A 17,536-nucleotide genomic window follows, 5' to 3' on the forward strand; every position below is an offset into this window, starting at 1 on the left:
ACTCAGCTTCTCTCCATCTTTCTCCTTCCTTTTCCTTTTCTTAGTCTCTTTCTCCTACCCCTGTTTCTCTGACTCTCTCTTTCTCCCCCTTTCTCTGTCTTTGTATATCTCTCCATCTTTCTCTCCCTACCCAGCCTTTTATTTTGGACTCTCTCACACCCTCTGTCACTCCCTGTTTCTCTTTATTTCTTTCCCTCCTCTTTCTTCTCTCTCTCTTTCTGTGTTTGGACATGTGGAAGCTCTGGAGCCTCATTGACAGCATTCCTCCTCCTCCCTCTTCTCCCCTCTTTCTCTTCCTTCTCTCCCGTCTCTGTTGTGTTTCCCACCGCAGGACTCCTCTTAGCCCCTTGCCCGGCATAGAGCCCTACTGCGAGGGGCAAGACGCCAGCAGCTACCAGCCCCCGCCCTCCAGCCCTCAGTGAGTGTGGCTACCTGCACCTTGTTCAGCCCGCCCCTCAGTCAGTGTGCTGCTGGCTGGCTTGGCCGCATGCTTCATGTGCTGGGCACGGTCACACAGCGGTTCGAGCAATCGGGGCCCTAAGCACCCTCGCGGTCCACTCACGGGAGATGCAAAATGATTGAAAAGTTACAGCTGTAAAAAGATACGCACTAAGCAACCTACCTGGGGTCATACTGTTTTATAGTCCCCGGAGATGTCATAGTCTTAGATGTCCAGCTGGGGGTGACGTGCGTACAGCATTGTCGGGTACAAAGTGCCCTTCTTTGAGAAACCTGTTTAGCTGAAATTAAATGCATTCAAATTGGGATGAAAGCCCTAGATCCCGATATATCTGAATTCTTCCCGAAATGGACCAAATAGCAATTTAAACTAGTATGGTTAATGGTGTCCCCTGAGGTGTGCACAAACGTAGTGTGATAGCAGTGCGGACTGACAAGGATTTTCAGATTCGCGATCTGACTGCTCCAAACTCTAATTGACATATAAGTCACTGTATGTGGTGTACCTACAGTCAATATAAATAGTTAAGTAATAAAAGTGCCTTATTCAACATTGCACAGGAGGCAATGTATTCCGTTTTCCACAGATGGTCAAAATTGCCCCCCATGCTGACCACCATGCTGGACATGTAAGATGAATCCACTCCAGTGTTGAGAATGATCAAAAATCCCATTTTGCCTCAAATTTGAGTCGACAGCCAACCTTGTCCCATTGAGGGTTTCCACTGGGCGTACACACCCAGAATCCTCCTCTCTCTCTTCCCATCTCGTGGGGTTCATTGGCAGCTGCTGCTGCTTCTTCTCACGCACCACCACCTAACTACCCTCCTGTGCCATGCACCGGGAATAGCCCATGCTCTGGCCCGACCTGTTTATAACCTAGCACAGGTGGACCAATGGCATTTTAAGTCTGGGATGTATTTGGAAGTCACGATATGGCAAGGCTATACAAAGGGAACAGGTCTGGTGTACAACAACTGGAAAGCAATTGATTTGGTTTATTGATAACATTGGAGAGACCATTGGAAAATGGAGTCTCTTTTGTTCTCCTGCTTCAAATGAGATCGATATTCAATAGAAGCTGACAGTTATGACAATGTGCTATTACTGCCCCATTATCTGTAACTTTCCAGTCAGAAGTGTTGTCCCTGCATTTGTTTGTACACCGTGGGGTGAGTTTTGGCAAATGTAACTTTCTTTCCATGTCAAAAGTACGGTTTGTAAGTTTGGGCTATCCGGCTCCAAAACCACCCCTAGTAGTCTTTAGTTTTAACACATCATTCAAATAACTCTGTGGCAGTTACATTTGCCAAGACCCACCCAAACAGTTTTCAAACAAATGCAGGGACAGCACTTTTGACTGGGAATGAAAGTTACAGATTGTGGCTTTAAACATAGCAAATACACTACCGGTCAAAAGTTTTAGAACACCTACTCATTCAAGGGTTTTTTCTACATTGTAGAATAATAGTGACGACATCAAAACTATGAAATAACACATATGGAATCATGTAGTAACCAAAAAAGTGTTAAACAAATCAAAATATATTTTATATTTGAGATTCTTCAAATAGCCACCCTTTGCCTCGATGACAGCTTTGCACACTCTTGGCATTCTCTCAACCAGCTTCACCTGGAATGCTTTTCCAACAGTCTTGACGGAGTTCCCACATGTGCTGAGCACTTGTTGGCTGCTTTTCCTTCACTCTGCGGTCCGACTCATCCCAAACCATCTCAATTTGGTTGAGTTCGGGGGATTGTGGAGGCAAGGTCATCTGATGCAGCATTCCATCACTCTCCTTCTTGGTAATATAGCCCTTACACTGCCTGGAGGTGTGTTGGGTCATTGTCCTGTTGAAAAAACAAATGATAGTCCCACTAAGCCCAAACCAGATGGGATGGCGTATCGCTGCAGAATGCTGTGGTAGCCATGCTGGTTAAGTGTGCCTTGAATTCTAAATAAGTCACAGACAGTGTCACCAGCAAAGCACCCCCACACCATAACACCTCCTTCTCCATGCTTTACGGTGGGAAATACACATGCGGAGATCATCCGTTCACCCGCACCGCATCTCACAAAGACACGGCGGTTGGATCCAAAAATCTCAAATTTGGACTCCAGACCAAAGGACACATTTCCACCGGTCTAATGTCCATTGCTCGTGTTTCTTGGCCCAAGCAAGTCTCTTCTTCTTATTGGTGTCCTTTAGTAGTGGTTTCTTTGCAGCAATTCGACCATGAAGGCCTGATTCACACAGTCTCCTCTGAACAGTTGATGTTGAGATGTGTCTGTTACTTGAACTCTGTGAAGCATTTATTTGGGCTGCAATTTCTGAGGCTGGTAACTCTAATGAACTTATCCTCTGCAGCAGAGGTAACTCTGGGTCTTCCATTCCTGTGGCGGTCCTAATGAGAGACAGTTTCACTTGAAGAAACGTTCAAAGTTCTTGAAATGTTCCATATTGACTGACCTTCATGTCTTAAAGTAATGATGGACTGTTGTTTCTCTTTGCTTATTTGCCATGATATGGACTTGTCTTTTACCCCCCCCTTGTCACAACACCACTGATTGGCTCAAACACATTAAGAAGGAAAGAAATTCCACAAATTAACTTTTAAGAAGGCACACCTGTTAATTGAAATGCATTCCAGGTGACTACCTCATGAAGCTGGTTGAGATAATGCCAAGACTGTGCAAAGCTGTCATCAAGGCAAAGGGTGGCTATTTGAAGAATCTCAAATATAAAATATATTTTCATTTGTTTAACACTTTTTTGGTTACTACATGATTCCATATTTGTTATTTCATAGTTTTGATGTCTTCACTATTATTCTACAATGTAGAAAATAGTACAAATAAAGAAAAACCCTTGAATGAGTAGGTGTTCTAAAACTTTTGACCGGTAGTGTATGTTGCCATAAAAATGTCATCATTCAGTACCGGTAACAATTTACTTAAAGCGTTATAATGCACCATAGGACTTGTCATAAGAATGTATGGCCCCGTTATTATCTACTCATAATTACTCATAATCATCCTTCCTAAATAACAGCCATTTTGAGTCACTTTTGAGAAATGTCCTAAATTCCCTACATAGCTAGACATATTATAAGCGTATTATAAGACATAAAGGTTAATTAATGCTTATAACAAGCGTGCATGCTTTCAGTAAAGTGTTACCAAAGTACAGAAATTATTATTTTTACAGCATCCATTTTAGACTTTTGGAAATGTTCATGTGGCTGTCAGCAGTACGTAGTCACACAATACATAGTGGTTATACACTGAGTGTACAAAACATTAAGAACACCTTCCTAATATTGAGTTGCATCCCTCCTTTTGCCCTCAGAACAGCCTCGATTCGTCGGGTCATTGACTCTACAAGGTGTCGAAAGTGTTCCACAGGGATGCTGGCCCATGTTGACTCCAATGCTTCCCACAGTTGTGTCAAGTTGGCTGGATGTCTTTTGGGTGGTGGACCATTCTTGATACACACGGGAAACTGTTGAGCGTGAAAAACCCAGCAACATTGCAGTTCTTGACACAAACCGGTGCACCTGGACCTGGCACCTACTACCATACCCCATTCAAAGACACTTAAATATTTTGTCTTGCCCATTCACCCTCTGAATGGCACACATACCCAATCCATGTCTCAATTGTCTCAAGGCCTAAAAATCCTTCTTTAACCTGTCTCCTCCCCTTCATCTACACTGATTGTAGTGGATTTAACAAGATACATCAATAACAGATCATATCCTTCACCTGGTCAGTCTATGTCATGGAAAGAGCAGGTGTTCATAATGTTTGGTACACTCAGTGTATGTCAGTTCTAACATAAATATTTAATCCCAGGTAATTTCGCTGTGGTCTCACCAGTTTATCTCATCTTCAGACAATCAAGTTTTTTCACTGTTCCTTTGTTGTCATTAATAATAACTATTTTTGAGGCAGAACGGACAACATACTGTCGAAATCTCCCTCAGGTTGGTATGTTACAAAAAGTCTTAGCTGAATGTACCTTGTGTCCTTCCAGATTGTTTGCAGCCAAGCAGCCCCTGAATCTCTTTGTGACGAACCCACCCCTGCACACCTGATTTTCTCCTGGCAGTTACCTTGAAACATCCTTGTAGCAAAGTTGCCCTATTTTCTATTCTTTGCTGTTTTACTCTCAGCTATTCTGTTAGATTTCTTGAAAAGTTGAGTATTTCATGTTAAGTTTAGTAGAGTATGTGTAATAGTAAGCATACAGAGATGGTGCTAAATGGTGCTTGTGGTACTGTATACAAGCTCATGGCACAGTACAGAACATACAGTAACATACTAGAAATATAATGTTTTATTTGTGAGCACCTGTAATTTTACAGCATTGTATTCAAACCAGAGAATCTATATGATCAAGAGAACCCTTATGAGGTTGTTACTTTTACATGCATGTATTGTCCTCATCTGCTTTACTGCTACAATTCATGCTATAACCAGTGTGAATACATCTTTGTCTCATAATAATATGAGCGGTGACAATCTTACCATGAAAAATGGCACATTCATGAAATGCCAAATACTGAATTCAAAAGTGATTTCTATAGAACAAACAAACAAGCTAGCTGTGACAAGTTATATCTAGACTGAACTATATGTACAGTGGGGGAAAAAAGTATTTAGTCAGCCACCAATTGTGCAAGTTCTCCCACTTAAAAAGATGAGAGAGGCCTGTAATTTTCATCATAGGTACACGTCAACTATGACAGACAAATTGAGAAAATAAAATCCAGAAAATCACATTGTAGGATTTTTAATGAATTTATTTGCAAATTATGGTGGAAAATAAGTATTTGGTCACCTACAAACAAGCAAGATTTCTGGCTCTCACAGACCTGTAACTTCTTCTTTAAGAGGCTCCTCTGTCCTCCACTCGTTACCTGTATTAATGGCCCCACCCCGTGCGGTCAAAATGATCACAAGAACGGTGAGCAAAAATCCCAGAACCACACGGGGGGACCTAGTGAATGACCTGCAGAGAGCTGGGACCAAAGTAACAAAGCCTACCATCAGTAACACACTACGCCGCCAGGGACTCAAATCCTGCAGTGCCAGACGTGTCCCCCTGCTTAAGCCAGTACATGTCCAGGCCCGTCTGAAGTTTGCTAGAGTGTATTTGGATGATCCAGAAGAGGATTGGGAGAATGTCATATGGTCAGATGAAACCAAAATATAACTTTTTGGTAAAAACTCAACTCGTCGTGTTTGGAGGACAAAGAATGCTGAGTTGCATCCAAAGAACACCATACCTACTGTGAAGCATGGGGGTGGAAACATCATGCTTTGGGGCTGTTTTTCTGCAAAGGGACCAGGACAACTGATCCGTGTAAAGGAAAGAATGAATGGGGCCATGTATCGTGAGATTTTGAGTGAAAACCTCCTTCCATTAGCAAGGGCATTGAAGATGAAACGTGGCTGTGTCTTTCAGCATGACAATGATCCCTAACACTCCGCCCGGGCAACGAAGGAGTGGCTTCGTAAGAAGCATTTCAAGGTCCTGGAGTGGCCTAGCCAGTCTCCAGATCTCAACCCCATAGAAAATCTTTGGAGGAAGTTGAAAGTCCGTGTTGCCCAGCGACAGCCCCAAAACATCACTGCTCTAGAGGAGATCTGCATGGAGGAATGGGCCAAAATACTAGCAACAGTGTGTGAAAACCTTGTGAAGACTTACAGAAAACGTTTGACCTGTGTCATTGCCAACAAAGGGTATATAACAAAGTATTGAGAAACTTTTGTTATTGACCAAATACTTATTTTCCACCATAATTTGCAAATAAATTCATTAAAAATCCTACAATGTGATTTTTTTTCTCATTTTGTCTGTCATAGTTAACGTGTACCTATGATGAAAATTACAGGCCTCTCTCATCTTTTTAAGTGGGAGAACTTGCACAATTAGTGGCTGACTAAATACTTTTTTTCCCCACTGTATAGACAGCATTGATTCTAATAGCTATTTTCTATGTATTCAACTTGTTGATATAGTTTATATATTATGAACCACATTAGTAGTAGATATTGAATAGTTTGCTGGAAGTGTCTTGAATGTGGGTGTGCACTGTGTCCAGTGGAGGCAGATGTGTTTGCCTATGTCACACACTATACTTGAAGAGCCTGCACCACAGCAGACGGTGCCTTCTGCAGCTTTCCACACGTAGCAGAGAGCGAGAACGTCATTGTTTTTCAATACGGGTCATCGACTGTCAGTTGCCTTGGAAACTCAGCCCCTCCATTGCCACCGCAGCCATTACAAGCACAGCTAAGCCTTAGTGAGAAACTGAAAAGCCTCAGCCTTGCATTGTATTTTGGTATTCAGAATAAAGTATTATCAAAACGTCCTGATTTTGCTCTCTTGTTTTCTGGAAAATGCTTGTTATTCCTAATTTCTTGGTGTAACATAAATACTCTCGACTAAATGGGATTTCACATTTCTTCCAAATGAATAAAACCCATACAACTAATAACATACATGATTTCTACAATGATGACCTTAGAATTTACTGTATTCTAAGTGGATATTCTGAAAAGTTTGCCTTAAATTCAAAGCAAAATTTGAAATTCAGATAACATGTAAATATAGCCACCACAAATAAATATAGTGAGAACGAGGCTCGAGAGTATGTGGTCCAGGGAAGTTTGAGTAATGACAAGACTTTTCCAGAGAAAAGGATGGAAAAAGGGACGGATGCCCACTGCTTAAGATGGTCACCTCCTGAGTTCTAAGGATGGCGGTGTCTGGGCAAGGGGAATGTGTGGGTGGGGTGAGGGCATGTTAGTCATTGCCTCTGGTTGGCTCTATCATAGGTTTATGAAAAGTCAATGGAAATGGCAGGTGATACTGAACACACACATTAAGCATTGTTATTCCAATGAAAGACACTTTATTAATGTGACTGACTTCACATCAATTACACTACCATGACTGAACAAAAAATACTGTTCAATGGAAATATATTACTCAATCACAAACTAACAGGCAGACATGATTCATAATCAGCACAGTCTCCTCATGAGCTGTTCAAGTGATGCAGTTAATGCATAGACAACATAGTCTGTTAACCCTGTACACCAAGGGGACTTTACTCAGTGGATCATCTGACTCCCTACGAAGACCATGCACCTATAACTCAATAGTGTCTGCATATCAAGTCATTTATAATGTTGCGTTGGAGAGCAGTCCAAAACTCTAAAGTTGCTGCTGCACATGGTCCCTCCATATCCATCCTCTTTTCATAACCAAATGATAAACATCCAATCCCTGCTTCGTCAGATCAAATCATTGGTGCATGGTAGCAGTGTCTGAAATCCCCAATTGAACTTCAGGCTCAAACTAAACTTGTAACTGCACATAATCTGACTTTTTAGTTCAGATAAAACATTATGGCAAGATTTATTTTGTTACCTAAAGATCAAACATTCATAGTCCGAGCATGGCTCTTTGAAAAGCCTTTTTTTATGGATGAATGGGTTGTCATCTCTGACTGGAGACTTTATTTCATATATTTGATCGTGATTTTCAGCTAAATTTATGCCTGACAGTAAAAGCATCGACTGAGGTGCTTAGTTTGTGTTTGCCGAGTCAAGTTGAAGGAGGTAGGTGAACAGACATTGACTGGCCTTCTGTCTTTCCATTGTTTCTCAGGTCCTCCTCTGGTAAGGTGAGTCCGGAGAGTATGCATTCCATGGAACCACCATCGGAGTGTTCAGAGGACGGCCATGGCATGAGCATGAAGAAGATCCCTCAGAGTCCTGCGAAGAAGGAAGAACTCTCCCTGTACAAGAAAACCAAGCGAGCAATAACGAGCAAAAAGTACAGTGTCTCTAAGTATGAAGCGGAGGCAACCACGCCCATCGAGCTGATCAGCCGAGGCCCCGACGGACGATTCGTCATGGACCCCAGTGACATGGAGATGATGTCCGTCAAGCCCAGGCGAATCGAGGGCTTCCCCTTCGTCGAAGAGTCGGACCTCTATCCCGAATTTCGCCAGTCGGACGAGGAGAACGATGATCCCGGGCCCATGCCCCCCGTCATGGCAACCCTTCGACCTCACCAGATCTCCCCAATCTCTAGCCAGGAGTCTTACCTGCAGCCACCGGCCTACAGCCCCCGCTTCCAGAGGCCCATGGAAGGTATGACCATCATGGAGAGCAGTCGGCTCCAGGCCACGGGGCAGATTCGAGGCTCCCTGCACCACAGAGCCTTCCCCCATGGCCACGGTCACTTCTACGGCTACCTTAGCAGCCCTGGGGAACCCGAGCCCCCACCCCCTTTCTACATGCCTGACACCAGCCCTCTGAGCTCTGTCATGTCATCCCCCCCTTACCACCCCGAAGGGCCCTTTGGTCACCCCCACATCCCTGAGGAGATGGGGGAAGGAGATATTGAACACTATGGCGTCTCAAGCTTCCCCCTTCCTCTGACGCTCACCTCTTCCTCTCGCTCCCCGGAGATCTGGCACAGACCCGATTTCCCCTTTGCGAGTTTGGAAGGGCCCCACTTCATTTTTCCACCCCATCACCCTTTGCCTCTCCACCGGGAACCCTTCTTTCCTCCTCCCCATGTTCTTCACCCTGGTGCTCTCCAGCCCTCCTCCCTCCAGGTGCCCTCATACCCTGGTGTCCTGCAGCTGGAGGCCCCAAAGAGCCGTCCAGGCAAGTCTCCCAGCACGGTCAAACCTCGGGGCCTTCCATCCAAGCGTTTAGCTATGCAAGAGGCACAGAGTCTAGGGCAGCTAAGACACACAAGCCACGGTATGGGTGTGCCAGTTTTGCCTTACCTCGACCCAGCAACCCACATGGGTGGCCCTAGCACATTCAGTAGCCTGGACACCCGGTGGTTCGAGCCCACCCCCAGGCTCAGCCCCAGGCAGGCTCGTAGGATGGAGCCTAGCATCATGGTCCTCCAACCTTCCCGCCTCTCGCCCCTCACCCAGAGTCCCCTTAGTTCCCACGAGGGCTCCCCAGAGATTGTAGTGCGACCCCGTCCCCGTCCCAGCATCATCCAGCCCTCCATACCTCCAGAGATGTCTGAGATTACCCTGCTTCCCCCCTCTTCAGCCAGCTTCTCCCGGAGGTCCTCTCCCTCTTCCTCTCCCGCCCATGGCCAGGGTAGCAGGAGGTCAAGTCCCAGCTACCGCTCCCACATGGCCTTTGCCACCTCCGCAACAAGCTACCCGTCCCAGTCCCCATCACCCCCAATGGAAAGCAGCAACATGTTTGGGCAGATGCCATCCCAGAGGAGAACTGAGGAGGTCCTTCCATCTGAGCCCTCTCCACCCCAGTTGTCAGCTTCAGGGTAGGTGCACTAGGCCTTCAGGGAGGGATTTACTTATCTGCGCCAGTATACATTTATTTAAATTGTTAGGTTGCTTTGTGTTCTGAACACAGTGACATTGAGGACCCTTTTGGTTCTACTAAATGCACTTGTCAGGACAATTGGGGTTATTAGGGTAAAATTTGGGTTGGACTTTATATCAATGTAAATCTTTTAGAGTAAAATATCGATTGCTTCTTGTTTTTAGACTTGAGATGTGATTTCATCAAGGGATCGAGTTTTTGAGGACAAAATGAGCAGGGACTCTTACATTATTTCTTGCAATGTCATTTTGCTGTATATATTTATTTGATGGGCTTGGGAGTTCTGCCGTTCTCAAATCGATTATCGCTGCTTTTCATGTCAGAAATCAACTTTCAAACATCCATCCTTGGAATCTGTGAAGCACTGTACCAAACTTGTCTTTTGACAAATCACGATTTGCGCATTTTCCTCTAAATTCTGACTTGGTGGAACAACTACTTTGTGACCTGACAAGATAAATGTTTTGCTTCAGACCTTTCAGGGCTATAGTAAGTCTTTGGAGAAAATGCCATTATTATCTAAACCATTTCAAATGCATTGTGCAGTTTGTTCGATATAAGCTCCTAAAAGCCTGGAAGAAGAAGGACATGCTTTACACTGCTTTCACCCAACAGGAGGAATCCCATATGTGCATCCCAATTGACTCTCAGACAAAACAAACACCATTGCTGTGTCTAACTCTTAGGCCTTTTAGGATTCCTTATTTATAATGCAGAGGGTGCTTTTAGGAGAGTCCATCTCAGCAGGCACAGGGGGGCCCATCATCATCCTTAGTAACCTGACTGCATGAACCACCTCTTCCCTGAACCTTTCACCCCAACCCCACCCCTCCATTGCCCCCAGGACACCCCCAGGTCTGACTGCCAGGGGAGGCTTGTTGGGCGAAGTGTGTTGCAGGGATCTGTCCGCTTTCATGTGTTGCAATGTCTCCATCATTATTGATTAGGGGCAGTTGGTCGTTCTTGATGGCTCCTGGAGTCTTACCTGCTTTGTTTTTTATTGATCTCAGCTATCTGGGCAGCGTTGTTGTGACCAGGTCCTCTACACCGCAATAGGTAAGGGTTGGATCCATGTCTGAAAGGGGGGGGGCAGCAGGTGGGGCTTTGAATCACCTCGTCCTTTAAAGGGGAATACGAGTCATTGGGTCTTGCTTTGTTCAGTTTGTTACTCCAGTCAAGTTCATTTCCGTTTTTTATTTTCCTTTTTTTCAAAGTAGCTATGCATTTTGAGTTCTGCAGTCTTCAATAATGTATGCATTCTGACATAAGTATGCATATGTCACCTTTTATGGTAATTGATTTGGAGGTTAGACACGTATCACTGACACAACTTCATGCTTGAGAGATGTATGCTAACAACACTTGTAATTTTTTGATGATGATTGCTTTTATTAACTACCATGACAGCTGACACGTACACAAAAAAAAGCTGAAAGAAAGTCCTTGCACAAGCAAGGCCCAGACAAAATCTTTGTCTATTCTGTTGACTATAGAAGCATTATGATGTACTGTATAATGGTGTTACCTTGGCAGCTTAGCTGCACTTATCCACTTATCCAAAAGGGTTCTACCTGGAACCAAAAGAGTTCTACCTGGAACCAAAAAGGGTTCTTCAAAGGGTTATCCTATGGGGACAGCTAAAGAACCCTTTTAGGTTCTAGATAGCACCTTTTTCCTCTAAGAGTGTAGTAGTTTGGCTCTCGTGTCTGGTCTTGTGGCAATGGGCACTGTTAGGTCCTCTTTAACGTGTACATTCTTAGCATTCCTCTCAAGCAGGAGATATATTATCCTTTCTTACTCAAGGTGCTTTTGTATGATGACACCAATTGAAAATATTTTGGACCTATACTCTTAGGAAATATTTGATGTGATTAGCCGTCTGAACTCCCTTCGCTCCAGTCAATATGAAACAAAGCACGCAAATAACCTAATTACTCTTGTAAGTTTGGACTGCAGAACAGTTCTCACTACCAGGTGAAGCAAGTGGCCTTCCAAAACTGTTGATGCACTTCCTTGATATTGTGGGGAAAGTAGAATTTTTAGGTCCACACCACAGCCCTATGAAGTGCTTTTCAGAGTATTCCCCTTTAAAGTCCTGTTCCATGTGCAAACTGCAATGCATGCCATCGCAAAATATTGCTATTCATTATATTATTTTTAAGAACAAATATCTGAATAAACTCTTGTTACATTTGTTGTCCGAGTGCTTAGTTTTGGTTTTGGCTTACTTTTCGTTATGTGACTGTTCCCAAGTAGCCATTTTCCCCTCCCGCCATCTCTCCCCCTGTCAGCATGGTGAAGCCCATTGTAGACAGTATCCATGTCTATGAATACATATTGATGATGCTTTGTCGCTCAGCTGTGATTTCCCCCCTCCACTAACAGCCTTCAATTTCTCTCTGCAGCCACAGCTGGAGGACAGCCCCTTTGTTATGCTATTTGTTTTCTGTGCCTTGTGAGAACCTGTTGTGTTTGTGGCAGAATCTGTAGGCTGCCGTTTTAAAGTGCCTCAGTATCTGGATAGGAAGACTGCAGACAATAGAGATGGCTGATAATACTCATTCATGTTCTACAAATGACAATATTGTTTCAGATTTGCACCTGTTATTTTCAGATTTGACTAATCATATAACAGATTGTGTAAAATACAGTAACAATGTAGATTCAAGTCACACAAACATTCCTCTTGATTTTGTTTGACCAAACTATTAGCTTGGTTCAGTCAGAAACCTCAGGTGTGTCACAATGCTCCAAACTTTAGGTAATGTGAAGCTTTCTTCAGAAGGTTTGGTTCTTGGCCTTTTAGGGCCTCATGTAGACGGAAAGGCCCACTAGACAGAAGTTCCTCAGGGTTACATGTGTTCTCCCTCCTTTTTTTGTTCAGAATTTGTCGAGGTGCGCCGAGTGCCCCTGCGGGGTCTGAGAGGATTGATGCACTGAGATACCAACGTATTAAAAAGGCCAAGAAGATGATGATGGTGGTCAACAACAACAACTCCAAGTCCAGAAGAAAAACAGGTGAGGCCTCTGAAGTTGTGGATGTATGGTCCTGACGTAAGACAACGGTTGATTAACATGCACATTTTGTGGCACACCACACATTTGACAGATATTGTGTCTGGCAGACTCAAATTTGTTTTCAATAGCCATCTATCTTTTGAGAGACTTGATCACAACAGGATTAACAAGGACTTCCTCTTTCACAGGCGTCAATCAGATTACATATATGCATCATACTATGCTATCTACTCAGCGGCACGCCACTATGGTGTGATAAGATAGTATGGTGTGATACTTTCCCCATCTCTGTTACCCTGCCGTAGTGGTAGTAACACCAAGGTAGTTCCCTCTGCAATTCTCCAGAAACCTAACTTTGACAACTTTCTCCATAATCATGACAGAAATTATAGTAATACTTACACAGGTATCAAATGACTGTAGATGATCAGTTAACACCATTTATCTTTTGAATCATGCAATTCAATGTCTCACTTATCCATAACAATTTTTTTGGTGCCCAACATGGGACCTTACTTTGGCGCAAAACAAGTACCTTATTTTGGTGCCAAATGTATAGGTGCCTTAGGGGTCCTTTCGTGAATTTCAACATTCAAACCAATAGTGTCATGCATCTGGGATTGAAATGCATTTATGGACTGATGGCTAGCTAGCTTTCGCTAAACCTAAACCTAAACCATGTAGCCTACTGTAGCTACCCAAATGTGTTAATTTCTTATTATTGAGGATGGGGGAGTTATGACGATGTAGCTCGAGTAACATTTACATTTTGCTGATTGAGAAGTATCCACTTTCCAAGGGTATTGTGCACAAATAACCATACATGGTGGTATGGTATGGTGAGTGGTACTGTGTAAAGTATTTACCCTGGATTGGAACTGAGCTCATTCTCTAACAAAACCACCCTGTCTTCTGACCCATTGTTTCCTATGTGTTTTGTATTCCTTACCTTCCCGCCCAATGTCTGTCCGATTGCACCCAGGACCCTTATTCTCTTCCTCTGACCTAGCGCTCTCTCACCTCTGACCTGCCTGTCGCTATCCCCCTCCCATCCTCCAGGAGTCTCCACCTCTCAGACCCAGCAGGACTACACCTCTCAGGTACTCCAGCCCGAAGAAGCTCTCTACCTCCGCAAGAAGAAGAAACGGCCCATCAGACAGGACCCGTATGCCCGCTTCTCCGCTCTGCTGTACCGCCGCCCGCCCCGGGAAGACCAGAAGGCCATTTTGGCCAGCATGGACAACATGGACCCAGACCATGTCACTTTCCTCTGAGCCCGTTTGGGAGTCAGGTTACACGCTTCCCCAAAATGCCACAAAACCCCACCTGGAAAATGACCCCTCAGTCAATGTTGCTCATTCCCCAGCATCAATCAATGGTTTCAAGTTGTACGTTTTTTTAAGAAATTGAAAGTAAAACGGTGGCTCTCCGATGTCTCCAAAAGTTTTACTCCAGTGCAAAACATTTAATTTGAGGGAAGCAATACTGTGTGCTTCAACATTTTACTATTTTCAAACACATTTTCTAACCATTTAGAAAAGGACCCATCTGTCTGAGGTTTTCATTTTCTATCTCATCTTTATACAACAATATTACTTTGTTGTTTGCAGAAGAGGCTTAGCTCATGGCCCCAGTGTCAAAACAGCCCATGAAGCCTAGTTAGGTCTCAGTTTACAGCACCTTGCTCACCCTAGTCTCCTCACCTGCCTCACTCTACCAGCCCTATATCACTTCCCAGAGACTCATCCCATCCACACAGGGTTCTCACTCACATCCTACAAAATATACCTCAGAGCACAGGACATAGCACCATAATGACAAGGCTCAGCTAGCTGAACACAGCTGTACTGGCATATGTTTTTATGATTCTTATGACTTATTTAAGCATGTTTCTGTTGAAATTTGACACTTAATAATTCTGAATGTAAAAATCGAATTGGTCACAATATATACCATAATAGGGTTGGGTCGATGTAGGTCTACTTATAGTTGTAGAATGATATCATGCTAATCAAAAATCTGTCTCTGGTCTTTTGACACACCATAACTGAGGTATTCATAATGGCTATTAGGGAAATGGAGCATGTTATGCTTTACATACAGTATATGATATATTGTGTACATACAGTATCCACCATCAATCATTCTCTTGGAATTATTTAGAAGGTGATTGTACAGTTTAGTTATTCTGTATAAACATACATTCAATTTCATTATCACTTAACCCCATAAAGGAATGGTCAATAATTCCCCTTGTGGGGATGATCTGTTTTAAACTAAGCATAAAGGCACATAGATCTATTTTGAATAGGGCGAGGGGATGGGATTAAATTGGGATTATGCTCCATTTGAACAGAAGGGTACTGTACTGTATGCCACTCAAGGCACGCAACCTCACACATTCTATACAACACATGCTACTGCCCTAGTTACTATTCAGGTTGGACTTTGGTCTCATCGTCTGGGAAAGGATTTTGCACTGGAGCAAAATCTTGGCTTTTACCATTTTGCTAAATAATCTTTATCTTTATTTGATGCCATCTTCACTTCTACTAGCATACTTACCGTAGCCTTGTGTAGTAGTTCCGAGGGCTCCATTTCCTATTTAAAAAGTACTATAGTAATGCCCAAAATACTACAACTTCCTTAATCAATAAAAACAACGTGTACTGTACTGAGAGTAGGATAGGATTTTGTGCCGTAGTATACTATAGTATTTTTTTTTCATTCATATGGGAGGGCCTGATTCAACGAACAAAAGGCTTATGATGGCCTTTATAGGGCTTCTTCTGGTTGCCTGCTTCAGTCTAGTTTTTTTCTATTTGTTTATGAAAGTAACTGCCTTTGATGGCCATTTGCTGTATTTGTAGCCTTGGCATTTTTTTCTCTTCATGTGCTTGGATTAATGTGGTCTTTTCCCCTACAGAAAGATCAATGGATGGGCTTCTTGTGGCATATCAGGGCTACGCAGAGCTGCCAAAGTTTTTATTTTCTAAAATGTGTTTTTCTGTCATTGAACGGTGCTTATTTTTTATAAATCAACATGTTTCATTATCATGTAGATATAGACATATCTGGGCTCATTAAGGCTGAACCATGTGGGTCATGACAATGGGCCGTGATCTGGTGGTGGTCAGAGAAGGAGAGGGGTGTTTGGAATGGTTTCACCCATACATGGAGGAACACAGGTGCTGCTGTGCACTTGAGACCTATTGTTCATATGTTTTGGTTCAACTGTTTGGTTCACTGTTGGTTTGAAATGTCTCTGAATTACGGAAAGCTAGCACTTTGATTCGGGTATATTAACAAATCTCCAGCAAGCAGATACTTTTCAGCAAAGTCTCTCATTGGGTATCTTATTGATACTGTACAATACGACACGTAAGAGTTGCAACTCCAGGTGCTAACAAAATCATTTAATCTGAAAGTGGCATTGCTACTTTCAGAGAGATTAGCAATTTCAGAGGAATGACAGCTATACCACAAATCTGAAATGATACTGTAATTGATCATACTTGATGTTTTAAGGTTGGTGCAGTACAATGCTCTGTACATACACCTTTCAACATCCATCTTGGTGCTTTTTAAGCAGGATGTGTAGATTGAGCCTGAATCATGGATGACAGTGCTCATGTTTAATTTATGTTTTGGTGTGTACAACTTTTATACTTTGTCTGCATATGTATTTTACATCATAAACATATGACATATTGTGGAGGAATAGATGCCTAGTTGTGTACCTTAAAGAGTTAAAAGGAAGACAAAAAAACGTAGCTAAAGAGGAAAGTCTCAAAGTTATACTATGGTTTTATGGAGCCAGGTTAGTGTGTTCGGTTGGACTTCTTGTGTCAAATGGCCACCATTTCTTGACTTTTGTTTGACAGTACAGGACTTGGCTGGTTTATTACCAATTTGTGGCTAAACTGAACTCGAGTGTTACCTTTGTGGTAGTCGGCAGGATCAGGATATTCTATTTATCAGTAAATCCCCCACATTGCACTTGTAAACACAATGACACTGTTTTCAGTTTAGGATGATACTTTCAATAATTAGCATACTATTCTCTTCCAGAGTCTGGTGTTCTTGAAATCTTCCTTAATTTTTGTTGATCCAACAGGATTTATCGAAGCTGTATGCTTTAATCAATTCAACTGTTTGAAATGTAGATATTTCTACACAAATTGTTCACGTGAAGTCAAAATCAAGGTGGTTTGTTATGGCAGTAGCATTCAAAAATAGGTTATGGTTTCTCAAATGTTCTACAAGAAAATATGTATCTGCTTATTATGTTATGGCCATTTATTTTCAAACCCTCCGTCTGAAGAATTATATCAATATGAAGATCCAAAATGCAAGGAATATATTCTATAATAGAAAATATATGAAATATATTTAAATATATTGTACATACAATTATAGCATATATTGCACAATATATTATTAAATTATATATTTAAAATAAATTGGACAATATATGCATGCAATTACAAAATATTTTGGATTTCACATATGAAAATCATATTTATGTAGAGTACTTTTTCCAAAAGGGTAACTACTTGCGCCAAAGCAATTGACAGTTGTTCAGATAAGGAACAATTAATATCATTGTCGAGGTAACTCACACTTCAAAGAGTATCAACTCTCAACTATTGTCCAGTT

General features: G+C 42.6%; 1 protein-coding gene across 1 annotated transcript in view; it reads left to right on the top strand.

Moving 5' to 3' along the window:
* LOC121573938 (protein turtle homolog B-like) overlaps positions 1-14,945 on the top strand; it is a 195,656-nt gene extending 180,711 nt beyond the window's left edge. The window contains exons 18-21 of the mRNA XM_041886349.2: positions 332-418; positions 8,145-9,797; positions 12,744-12,877; positions 13,937-14,945. Of these exons, the coding sequence (XP_041742283.2) occupies positions 332-418; positions 8,145-9,797; positions 12,744-12,877; positions 13,937-14,151 (2,089 nt within the window). The 3' untranslated portion in view covers positions 14,152-14,945. The remainder of the gene's footprint in view (positions 1-331; positions 419-8,144; positions 9,798-12,743; positions 12,878-13,936) is intronic.
* The last annotated feature ends 2,591 nt before the right edge of the window (positions 14,946-17,536 follow it).

This window comes from Coregonus clupeaformis, chromosome 9 (genome assembly GCF_020615455.1).
Source record: "Coregonus clupeaformis isolate EN_2021a chromosome 9, ASM2061545v1, whole genome shotgun sequence".
NCBI lineage: Eukaryota > Metazoa > Chordata > Actinopteri > Salmoniformes > Salmonidae > Coregonus > Coregonus clupeaformis.